The 12454-nt window shown below is 49.6% G+C and overlaps 1 protein-coding gene across 2 annotated transcripts in view; it reads left to right on the forward strand.

Annotated features, from left to right (window-relative positions):
* Positions 1–12082, forward strand: part of PLA2G4E (phospholipase A2 group IVE) — a 44712-nt gene extending 32630 nt beyond the window's left edge. Inside the window, exons 14-20 of one of the 2 annotated variants that reach the window (XM_018054403.1) lie at positions 953–1067; positions 1587–1724; positions 3133–3240; positions 3784–3987; positions 5330–5496; positions 6645–6828; positions 7257–12082. In XM_018054403.1, coding sequence (XP_017909892.1) covers positions 953–1067; positions 1587–1724; positions 3133–3240; positions 3784–3987; positions 5330–5496; positions 6645–6828; positions 7257–7474 — 1134 coding nt within the window. In that variant the 3' untranslated portion in view covers positions 7475–12082. Of the gene's footprint in view, positions 1–952; positions 1068–1586; positions 1725–3132; positions 3241–3783; positions 3988–5329; positions 5497–6136; positions 6192–6644; positions 6829–7256 lie in introns of those variants that run through there. The other variant, XM_018054404.1, reaches the window with a different exon arrangement.

Here is a 12454-nt window from a genome sequence, read left to right on the forward strand (position 1 = left end):
GGCTGAAGCTGAAGTTCCAATACTTTGGCCACTTGATGCAAAGAGCTGACTCATTGGAAAAGACCCCGATGCTAGGAAAAATTGAAGGCAGGAGTAGAAAGGGGTGACAGAGGATGAGATGGTTGGATGGCATTACCGACTCAATGGACATGAGTTTGAACAAACTCTGGGAGATAGTGAAGGACAGGGAAGCCTTGCATGCTGCAGTCCATGGGATCTGAATGATTTAACAACAGTTGTTTGACCCACACATGTGTTTACCATCCCATACAGGTTCCATGGTCTTCACACACTTGGACAGCCATGGATGTCAGCCACCAGGCAGCTGCTTGGTCTGGGGTTAGAGCCTGGCCTTGTCTACACAGGCTGATTCACCCTGGGGGGTGGCCTATGGTCTAGCAGGATCTGCAGGACACTCACTCTGATTAGACTGCACTGTGCTTTGGGGACTTAGAACTTGATTGCCATCTGGTGCCCAGTTTCCAAGCCTTTTGTTTTTAAAAAAGAAAAGTCTTTTTTCCTCTCAAACAAATTTGAGATCCCAGCATGCAAAGCAGATTTCTTGTTTTTAATGGAGCTGGTCTAGTTTGAGTGAGGTGGAAAATGATGAGGATGACGGGGGGCAGTGGCGGCCTCCTCTACCCCTACGTTCTCATTCTGTGGTCCCTGAGACATGAGGAGAACCCTGGGACTCTGAGGGTCAGCCCTAAACTGCAGACCCAGTCCCACCGGGTCTGTGTGTCTGGGGTGGTGAACAGCCCAAGGAGAAGTGAGCATTTTCTGGGTGCATTTTCAGAGCAGGTTTGGCTGGTGTCAGCTGAGACCTCCACAGAAGCCTGGTGGGCTCAGGAGCCAGGAAATGGGCTGCCAGAGGTCCAGACTGTTCTCTATTTTGCACTGCTTCCAGGCAGCTTGTCTGCTTCTTCCCCTTAACCATTATTTTTCCCCACAGAGAAATGAATGCAAACTGTCAGATCAGCGTGCTGCTTTGTGCCAGGGCCAGAACCCCCTGCCCATCTACCTCACCATCAATGTCAAGGATGATGTAAGCAACCAGGATTTCAGAGGTAACACTGGTGACTAGCAATTTTATGAAGGGGTTCCTTCTCAGCAGGCAAAGGCACTCAGTACCCCCAGCACACACCTCTCCACCACACCTTTGCCAACCTCCGCACCAAAATACTGCGCTGACAGCTGAAGAAGTCCACTCTGCTCCCTGCTTCTGCTCAGATGCATGTAGGGGATGGGTGGCAGAGTCCTGGGGTTTCCCTGAGCAGAGATTTGATGGGACAGAGGAAATAAAAGTCGTCAAGAGAAAGAATCCTAGATATTTCTTAAGCTGCAGGATGGAAGGACTCTAGAGACCTGCCCTGCTTCCGGGTCCGTTTTTGGTCCTGGTTTATCCCATTTTGAAGAGCAAATAAGCCTGTACAGGTTGCCAAACTGTCTCGTGGGCCCTCAGAAGCCGGCCACGGGCGCCCCCTTGTGTCCTGCAGGAGGACTGCGGCCTCCCGGTCCCAGGCTTGAGGCACGGTGGGCGAGGCCGTTTCGGCGGGAGGCTGACATCCGCCTTTCTTCGTGTGCAGAGTGGTTCGAGTTCTCCCCCTACGAGGTGGGCATGCAGAAGTATGGAGCCTTCATCCCCACAGAGCTCTTCGGCTCCGAGTTCTTCATGGGGCGGCTGAGGAAGAGAATCCCAGAGTCGCGGATGTGCTACATGCTAGGTGACCCCTGGCTGGGGGAGGCCCCTGGGAACCCCACCCCATGCTGAACAGGCCACGCCTTGATTAGAGGACTGACAAAGAAACACTCTCTGTTCCCCCCCAGGATCTTGTTCCAGGTGCAGGCGCTAGCGTGGGTTATTCCTTGGGCATGTGACCCTCCTGGCATCTGTCAGCATCCCCTCATCCCAAGAGAGGCTCCTGACCTAACCTGAGGCTAGCCTCCCAGACTGCCCTGATCTGCCTGTGACCGTTTGGGCCCAGAAGGACCTAACAGGGTCCCCGGGGTCACTGGGGACCAAAGGGGACTCTCCCAATGTCATTGTCTCCGTTGTCTCCCTGGTGTCTGTTCAGAACCAGACTGGGAGTGGCAGGCTGAGATGGAAGTTTCTGGAACTTCTGCCCCTTTCCTCCATCTCCAGCTCCAGGCAGCAACATGCCTATTTCCAGGGGTTGACTCTGCTCCTGGAATCTAAGAGGCCAGAGGGGACCTTAGGGTGAAGACAGTCTCTGGGGAAGCCTGGCCCAGTTTCACTATGCTCCCAGGTCCTCCAGAAGGCTGGCCCATTGAGTGCATGGGCCTGACTGTGACATCCACTCAGAGAGTCATCCCCTTCAGAGCCCTAACTATACCCATCAAAGGGAGACTGCAGAAAACAGACCCCTCTCTACAGCCTCAACAGTCAGTTACACCCTTACTTAGGCTGGTTGTCTGCCTTCCTCTCCCTTCTATCTACCCCAAATCCAGCCCTCTTGGAAAGTCCCACTTAAGCCCTGTTTCTTAAGGGAAGTCCACCCTGAAGCCCACAGCCCTCAGCAGCCTCTCCTTTCTCTGAACACCTTTGCTATCTGGTATGTGGCTCAGAGGTCTGTAGGTAAGACACTGGGGCATGGACTCTGGCTTCTCATTTATTAGCTGCTCAAAGTTGGTCAATTTACCTAACCTTCCTGAGCTTCAGTTTTCTCATCTGTAAATTGAGCTTAAGAGTAAAACTAACCTTATCAGTTCAGTTCAGTTGTTCAGTCGTGGCTGACTCTTTGCAACCCCATGGACTGTAGCCCGCCAGGCTCCTCTGTCCATGGGGATTCTCCAGGCAAGAATACTGGAGTGGGTTGCTATGCCCTCCTCCAGGGGATCTTTCCAACCCAGGGATCTAGTCCATACCTCCTGAGTTGGTAGGTGGATTCTTTACCCACTGGACCACCTGAGAAGCCCCAACTGCCCTCTCCCAGTTCCAAGAGGAGAGTGGAAAAGAGCTGAGTCACTTACGTCGAGCTGCTCCACAAGGAGAGGGAAGTCAAAGCCTGTCCCGCTCCCTGAGCATCCTGACTTGGAGAGTCATCAAGGCCAGTGTTTGGGTGGGCCTGGAGGTTCCTGGACAGGGCTGCTCATGGTTGGTCCTGCCCCTAGGTTTGTGGAGTAGCATCTTCTCCCTGAACCTGCTTGACGCCTGGAACCTATCCCACACCTCGGAGGAGTTTTTCCACCAGTGGACAAGGGATAGAGTGCATGATATTGGTGGGTGAACTACTGGCCTCCTCTTTTGGTTGGGAGACATAGGGGTGGGGAAGTGGGTCACAAACTGAGGACCAGACCACCTGCCTCATGTTTCATCATCAGGCAGCTAGGGCTAGAGAGTCTTCCCTGCCTGGAGAGGCAGGTGACTCTAGATGGACACACTTGTGCCAGCTCTGGCCTGGCTGGGTTGGGGGGTAGGGGGACGCACCGTCCAGTAGGCTTGGCAGAGCTGCACGGCACCCAGGAAAGCTGAAGAGGGTGGGGATGTATGAATGCTGCTAAAGGCTGCCCTTCCGGACTCTGTCCTCTTGGGAACGCCTCCTCGCCAATCACCCTGGCTCCCTCTCCGCTACCTTACTCCTCTTGCATGTCTCTCCCCTGGGTCCTCCTAGCTCTGATGCGAAAGCCTTGAGAACTAGGCAAGAGAGGTGTGCACTGCACTTACAGTGGACCTCTGGGTGCGGGGCACCCAGGCAGTGCTTCACCTGAGCAGCCTGGGGACCCCAGCCCTGTGACCTCCATCCTGCCCCCCTCCACCTGCAGAAGACGAGCCACTCCTGCCTGAAATCCCCAAATGTGATGCCAACGTCCTGGACACCACAGTGGTGACGCCAGCATCCTGGCTGTCCAACACTTTCCGCGACATCCTCACCCACAGGGCCTTTGTCTCCAAGTTCCACAATTTCCTGCTGGGGCTGCAGCTGCACACTGACTACCTCCAGAACAGCCAGTTCTCCATGTGGAAAGGTATCCCTACCTGCTGCCTCTGTTTGGAGGAAGGAGAAGTGGGTGTAGAGGCTGCCAGGGAGAAAGGGTGAGAAAACACTTCTGCCCATGTTCATCTGGCCAAGTGGCAGGCTCTCTCCATGGTGTATTCTGAATTTGGTGAAGCTTTGAACAGTGGGTGGAGTAGTGGTCTATTTAATTAACTGAATCTATGCTATATCTCTATATAGCATCTGTATAAGAACCCCAGCAGGTAGAAATTGGCCCCATTTTACAGGTGGGGAGTGTGTGGGTTCTGACTTTCTACAGCTGTGTTCTGGGGGCCCCTTTTATGTGGGTGTGGTCCCCAGAGTTGGGCGGGGATGTACCAATGAAAGATCCTCCTAATGGTGAGTGCAGAGCTGGATCTTAAACTGTGTTCTGGCAGCTTCCACTCCAGGCCCCCTCCCACCCTGCCAAGGCTCTAGGGTTGATGTTCCACCATCTTTGGTATTTTACTTGGCCATGGTCTGCATATGGCTGCTTGAGCCTGCAGCCATTTTTGTCCTATCTGGGGCAAGAAGGGCAGCTGGCTCCTGGTCCACAGTCTGCACTCATTTATAGGATCCTCTTAAGCCCCTGCTCCCCACAAGCTCTGTGGCTGAGGCTTTGTGGGCTTTCTGTGCATATTCTGTAAAAGACTTGCTAAACCCTTTCAGTTCAGTTCAGTTCAGTTCAGTTCACTCAGTTATGTCCGACTCTTTGCAACCCCATGGATTATAGCATGCCAGGCTTTCTTGTCCATCACCAACTCCCGGAGCCTGCTCAAACTCATGTCCGTTTAATTGGTGATGCCATCCAACGATCTCATCCTCTGTCACCCCCTTCTCCTGCCTTCGGTCTTTCCCAGCATCAGGGTCTTTTCCAATGAGTCAGTTCTTCGCATCAGGTGGCCAAAGTATTGGAGCTTCAGCTTCAGCATCAGTCTTTCTGATGAATATTCAGGGTTGATATCCTTTAGGATTGACTGGTTTGATATCCTTGCAGTCCAAGGGCCTCTCAAGAGTTTTCTCCAACACCACAGTTCAAAAGCATCAATTCTTCGGCGCTCAGCTTTCTTTATGGTCCAACTCTCACATCCATACATGACTATTGGAAAAACCATAGCTTTTTTTTTTTTTTTTTTTTCTAAAACCCCATAGATAAGGCTGTTCTTCCTTAGGCCACCCAGCAGGATCAGTGGGACTCACCAGGCACCCTAGTGGAGGGGAGGGTGGGAGGCCAGGCTGAAGTAGAGGAGCTCCGGGCAGGGCACCAGGTGCCTTTGACCACCGGCTGAGATCAGGAGGTGAGGAGTGAGGATAACTGGAAGCCTGACTTTCAGACACGGTGCTGGACAGCTTCCCAAACCAGCTGACAGGATCTGTGAAACACTTGTGCCTGTTGGACACCGCATTCTTTGTCAACTCCAGCTACGCACCCCTCCTCAGGCCTGAGAGAAAAGCTGACCTCATCATCCACCTTAATTACTGTGCTGGGTCCCAGACAAAGGTGAGTGCAGCAGAGAAAGGCTCCCACCCCACTCCCCACAGGCTCCTACACTTAGCATCAGAGTTGTTCAAGCCACTATGCAGGGGGTTAGGTGGAGGTTATGATGCAGGCTAGACATCCAAACCTCGGGGCAGCCCACTGGCTCCTCATGTGTTGGGACCCAGGTTTACTAGATATCCCGAGCTAATTCCAATTTTATTCTTACATTAAAGCATTTCCCATATTTGGAAATTCTTCCAGCTATAAAAAGAAAAAAGAGTTTTAAAAAATACCTTAATAGAGCCCAGTCAATTCTAAAGTATTGTACCATCCGAGGAGTTTGTAATGTCCTAGTTCCAAAATGATCACACGATTCCTCCAACCCCAGAGTATGAGCCTCCATGTAATTACACCAAAGAGTTAGGACCAGAAACTTTTTAAAAATTTATTTCCTTTTGAAAATTTCTGGGTTTTCAAGGGAAAGATACTGGTTTTTGGTCTATCTTAATACAGTCCTATCCTGGGGCCAGGGAAAGGGGCATGAAGACAGACGACAAGGATGACACCCGTGATAATGACTGAAGTTTGTAAACAAAGCTTACTTGATCCTTGTGCCAGCTCTTGGAGGTAGATGGTAACTGCTGTTCTTCCCATGTTATAGGAGAAGGAGGTGACACACAGAGAGGGCCAGTGGCTTGCTTAAGATCGTACAGCTGGTGAGCACAGAACAGGGAGTAGAATGAAAGGGATACTCTGCTGTTCTTGTTACATCATGCTTATAAAGATGCCCTTTCTGAGTTCTCTCTGGCCCTGTGGCACTTTGTCCGTTTCAAATCCCATGCATGTCCTGCAGGAGCCTGGTCAGGCATGGCTGTCACCCTCTCCGGGGGCACCCACAGCTCCAGGTCTGTGTTTGAGTGAAGCATCATCAAAGGGCTTCTGTCCATTTTACCTGGGGCAGGAGCTTGTGGTTGGACACACCCCAACCTACTGCCTCAGGCTCTTCATCCTGACCCAGCTTTGTCCTAAAAATAGCACAGATAGGCAAAGCAGTGGGAGACCTGAGTTGTTAGCTGGGGAAATCAGGAAGCTGGAGCTAAGAACTCTGTGTTTCTGGTCCACCCTCACCCCTCCTGATACTCACAAGAGGTCCTCCTGTGCTGTTCTAGCCCATGAAGCAAACCTGCGAGTACTGCGCCGTGCAGAACATCCCCTTCCTCAAATACGAGCTGCAAAAGGAGGAGGATAACCTCAAGGAGTGCTACCTGCTGGAGAACGCCCAGGAGCCCGACACCCCCATCGTGACCTTTTTCCCACTCATCTGCGACACTTTCCAAAATTACAAGGCCCCAGGTAAGCTGCGGTGAGCTCAGGTCCCACCCGCCCCCGACCTTGGACGGCAAGCTCTTAGATGTGTGTGGTCTTCCAAGAGCACTAACAGATGGAGCTTGGCTTAGCTCCAGTCTGAGCCAACCTTGGCTTTGGCGAGAAAGGACAACCCCCCAGGCCCCAGGCCCCAGGCCCCAGGCCCCAGCGATGTCCAGTTCCACTCTTTCAGTCATTCACAGCCTGGAATGTGCTAGTACCATGGCGATCCTGAGATGCGTAAGCTATCCCTGCCCTGGGGGACTGGGAGATGTGTGTGCATGTGCGTGTGTGAGTGTGCAACATGTGCCTGTATTCCTGCGAATGTGCTGGGGTGGGCCTCGCAGAGAGGGCCAGAAACAAGCCATTACAAGTTCCCACATAACGGGCTACAGTGAGTCCTTCTGCTCCTCCAGGTGTGGAACGAAGCCCCGAGGAGCTGGAGCAGGGCCAGGTTGACATCTACGGTCCCAAAACTCCCTATGCCACCAAGGAGCTGACATACACTGAGGCCGCCTTCGACAAGCTGGTGAAGCTTTCCGAGTATAACATCCTGAATAACAAGGACAAGCTCCTTCAGGCCTTGCGACTGGCGGTAGAGAGGAAACGCCAGAAGAGCCCGTGTCCCCTCTAAAGTCCCAGGGCACCTCACCGATCCTGTGTCTGCTTCTACCATCAGAGGTGTAGAACCCACCAGGGCTGACCAGCCACACAGCCAGCTCTGCTGTCTAGCCTGGCTGGCCTGGGCTTTCTATCAAAAGAATTAACATTAGAAAGGAGAGTTGAGAGAGACAGAGATAAAGGAACATAATAAAGGGATGTATGGGGGCCTTATATCCACTGGAATTTTTTAAAACCTTCCCTGCAGGGAAGGGGTTCCAAAAGCCACAGGCACCCACATATGCCTAAAGAATGGATAATAATAGCATGGGCTTTAACCTCTGCACCACCAGGGAAGCCCCAATAATAGCATGACCTGACTTTATATAAGAGGCTGGTTGCCCAGTAATCTCGAGCTCACAGCAGGAACTCAAAACCCTCCCCTCACTACACCACTCTGCTTGGGGAATGCACCAGAGGACTTGAGAAGCATTCTGAGTTCTCTGGGAAAAAAAAAAAAATTTTTTTAAGTGAAGGCAATTGTATTCTTGTGATTTTCATAGACAATTGTATTGTGTGACTTATTTTTATGAAGCCTCGTATTAATAGGAAGTGTAACGCTTGAAGATCTAGATGGAGCGCTAGAGACATTCTGGTCTGTTTGGCAACAAACACGAAAAACTGATGGGGTTTCAGCAGCCCCTCTGCAGCTACTCAGAGCCCCAGGACTGATGAGTCACCCTGTGATCTGGACTGGGCAGCCTTGCTGAGCAACCAGCTCCGGTGTTATGCCACGCAAAGTCCATGTCTGTAGCTCAGGTCCACGGAACAAGGATCTGGGATACAGCTCAGTGAGGTCTGGGCAGGTGCCTCAAGCATCAGGTGAGTGCAGCCGCCACTCGCTGACCAGCCTGCCCCTGAGCATGTCCCCTTCCTCTTACCACCTCCTGTCTGGTTCCCAGATGGGATCGTTTATTTCTGAGCTGCATTCGTCTTATTTATCATGTAAGCACTATGGCCAGTGCGTTCCAGCTCTTGAAGAGACACTCTGAGATAACAGCACTAGAAAGGATCGACCCAGAAAGGACCAGGTTAACCCTGAGGAAAACTCTCATCCTTGGAGTTGGTTTCCAGATGAATCACTGGCAAAGCCCCGGGACACAGAAGCTCAAAAGTATCCAGGTCTCCAATCAGGCCAGGAACTTAACTGAAGAAATGCATAACCTGAGCCACTGAGAAGCCGGGGCAATGGGAGATGTGACCAGAAAGGCGTGTGGCCCTCATGAAGCCCAGCACATCTGGAAGACACGGCCACTGTGCTCCCTAAGCAGTCCTTTGGATGTTAGGAGATGCGTGGTGACAGGTGCCAAAAGTTTACCAAAATTGTCCTCTGATTTATATCCTTGCTACTCAAGGGGAACTGATTAAAGATGCAGAGTCTCAGGCCACACCCCAGCCATACTGACTCAGAATCTACATTTAAGATTTTTCACCTCTTCTTCCCTGCCTCCAGGTGATACTTATGCATATTGAAGTCTGTGAGGAGTGAATTTAGCTGTACTCTCCCATAAGCCAGAAAGCATGAGTCCATCACCTCCCCTGAGCCCTTGATAAACTGGACCTGGTCCCCTCCAGAAAATGCTGACTTAGGACCCCACCGTCTCCTCCATCAGAGCAGCCAGCTGCCTCTACTCTGCCATCTTTTCTTTCCGTCTGCCAAGACAGATTCTCTTCAAATTATCAGAGTGAGCCAGAAGACCTGTGTTTATCAAAATACCTGTGTGTTTACTGTAAGGTGAAGGCAGCCCTGCCTTGGATTCATCAAAGTATGTAAAGCAAGGTTTATACAATCATTGTATTATTTGAACCTGGAATAAACTGGCCATGTGGGTGAATGCAGTCAACTCACTGGCTTTCATTTATGATGCTGCAATCTATGCATAACTCCTGCCCTCATCCCTTCCTGGGCTTCACACATGTGCTGCCAGAGGCATGAGAAAGCCATGCCGGCCTTCCTGCCTTCCGGGGTCCCTCCTTTCTCGTGGTGGGGTGTCCCTCTGCTGTTATGAAGCCGCATCAGTGGCCAGCGGAGAACCAGCCCTTGCTGACATGTGCTGTTTGAAGCTCAGATGGTTTTCATGAGGCACTGATGGAGAGGAAAGAAGGGCAGCCGGCATCAGCCGAGCACCTACCTGATACACCGCAGTCTGTGAACAGCTTCTGCTTCCTAGAAAGTTAGATTTGGGTTCAGGGGAAAATGTGAAAACATAGTTTATGATTTTTTTATGTTGTCAACAGATGTGAGAAGTTAAATAGTGACTTAGCTTCTAAAATGATGCTGGTGATGTCACGGAGCTGGAGATAAGTAAGGACCACACAAGGGATAAGGACAGTTCCGAGAGCGGTGAGGGCATAGGGTCCTGGGGAGGACAAGGAGGCTCCCTCCTCAGGCTCCCTGCTCTCCACCTATAACAATTTTTTTTAATTTTTATTTTATTTTTGGGTGCACTGGGTCTTCATTGCTGTGCTCGGCTTTTCTCACTGTGGTGGCTTCTCTTGTTGTGGAGCACGGGCTCTAGTCACATGGTCTCAGTAGTCGCGACTCAATTTAATAGAAAAATTAAATAAAACTCTTCTCTCCCCTAGTCTTCCCGAGAGCAGCCATCACTCCACACTGCCATGCAGCCCAGGCGTCCTGCCCCACAGATGTTTTCTGCCCCTATGTCCCCATGAAAACACTTCTCCCCAAGGTCACCAATGTCGTCAGATAATTGCCAGATACACTGAGCCAAAAGGCACCGGCTCTTTACAGGCCTTATCTTACTCGATTGTTCTCCACATTTGGCCCTGCAGACCACTCCCTCCTTCCTGAAACCCTCCCTTCCCGAGACTTCCTTGCCAACAGCAGTTCAGTTCAGTTCCGCTTGCAAATATTTATTGCCTTCACAACAACGTGCCAGTCACTGCTGTAGGCACTGGGGGACAATAAAAAGGATGAACAATTGACCCTGCACTTCAAGGAGCTTCCTTCTGGTCCTACGCAGGAGGCCTACACGGAAACAGGGGCTTGCAGTACGCAGAGGAAGTTCCATGTGAGCTGTGTACACAAGGGGCACACATCAGGGGCTGCCAACCCAGCCCTCGAGGAGAGGGGCCTAATGTGCTGGACACCTTCTGCCCTGGACTTGTTCCCATTTCAAACCCCTTCCCTGGCATCCCCTCCCTTCTCTCCTTTAAGTGCTGATATTACTTGAGGCTCTCTCCTCAGTTCTGCCCCCTTATCACTGTACCCTCCTTAAAGCAATCTCATCCACACCCAGAATTTCTACTACTGCGTCTTTTTTGAAAACTCTCAAACCTTTATTTCTAGCCAAGGTAATGTCCTGAGTTCTTGATTCATGTATTCAAATTCTGTATCAGTTAGCATAGCTTTTGCTACATAATCAAAAAGATCTAAGGAGGCTTAAAGATCTAAAGATCTAAAAGATCTCTATTTCTAATCAGGGACCCAGGCTCCTTTCAGCTGTTGCTTCTGCCTTCCTCAAGTTTTCCTTCCATATGGTAGTTTCCAATATGGCTGTTGCACCTCTACGCACATTCTAGGCAGCAGAAAGGATAAAGGGGTCAGAGCATATATCATGTCGCATATTTTCAGGTTTCATCCAGATTGTGGCTTGTGACAGATTTCTTTCCTTTTTTAAAGCTGAATAACATTTCATTGTATGTATATATACACATTTTGTTTAAATGTTTATCCATTCATCTATCAATCGACACTTAGGTTGCTTTAACCTCTTGACTATTGTGAGTGGAGCTGCTATAAACGTGAATGTGCAAATATCTCCTAGAAACCCTACCTTCAGTTCCTTTGGATATATACCCAGAAATAGGATTGGATACTATGGTAGTTCTATCTTTATTGGAAGAACTGCCATCCTGTGTTCCATAGCAGTTGCATGGATTCCCTTCTGTCATCTGCTTTTTTCCACTTAAAAATATATTCTGAGCATTTTCTCAGGTGTTTAATACTCTTCTCATATAACACGATTTTCAGAGACTACATAGGAATCCATCATCTGCTTAACTAGTCTTTTCATGGGAGAACAACTAGTCACAGCTTTTCACTGTTATAATGATATGCTGTTAGACATTCCTTAGATAAAGCTTTATATTCATTATTCCTTCAGGATAAAATTCCTGAGAAGTGTGAGCATTTCTAACAATTAGGAAAGGTACAATTGACATATCATAGACTGTGCATAATTAAAGTACACAATTTGATGAGTTTCAGCAGAGGTGTACAACTGTGAACCATCACAACAGTGAAGGTAATGAGTAAACCCTTCACCCCAACAAGCCTTCTCATGCCCTTTGTATCCTTCCCTCTGCTCCTCTCCTGCTGGGTCATGTGGTAGGTGCATGCTTCACTTTTTAAGAAACTGCCAAACTGTTTCCAAAGTGATTGTTACTAGCTTACATTCCACTGGCAGTGCGTGCAAGTTCTGGTTGCTCCACATCCTTCCCAACAACTGGTATGATTCAGACATTCTAATAGGTGTATAAGGGTACCTTGGTGTGTGTTTTTTTTTTAATTCCCTTTTTTTTTTTGGCCATGTCACACAGATTGCGAGATCTTAGTTCTCCAACCAGGGATTGAACCCAGGCCATGGCAGTGAACGCTCAAGTCCTAACCACTGGACTGCCAGGGAACTCCCTGTTTTCTTAATATTGAGCTTTAAGAAGCCTTTATGTTTTGGATACAAGTCCTTTATCAGATATCTGAAAATATAGTCTCCTAGTCTTGATTTCTTTTCATTTTGTTTACAGTATCTATCAAAGGTCAGGAGTTTGTAATTTTTTTTTTTAATTTTAAAATCTTTAATTCTTACATGCGTTCCCAAACATGAACCCCCCTCCCACCTCCCTCCCAGGAGTTTGTAATTTTGATCATCTAATTTATCAATTTTTTTCTTTTATGGAGCATGCTTTTAGTATCATCTAAGAAACCTTTCCC

This window comes from Capra hircus, chromosome 10, assembly GCF_001704415.2.
Source record: "Capra hircus breed San Clemente chromosome 10, ASM170441v1, whole genome shotgun sequence".
In the NCBI taxonomy this organism is placed as follows: Eukaryota; Metazoa; Chordata; class Mammalia; order Artiodactyla; family Bovidae; genus Capra; species Capra hircus.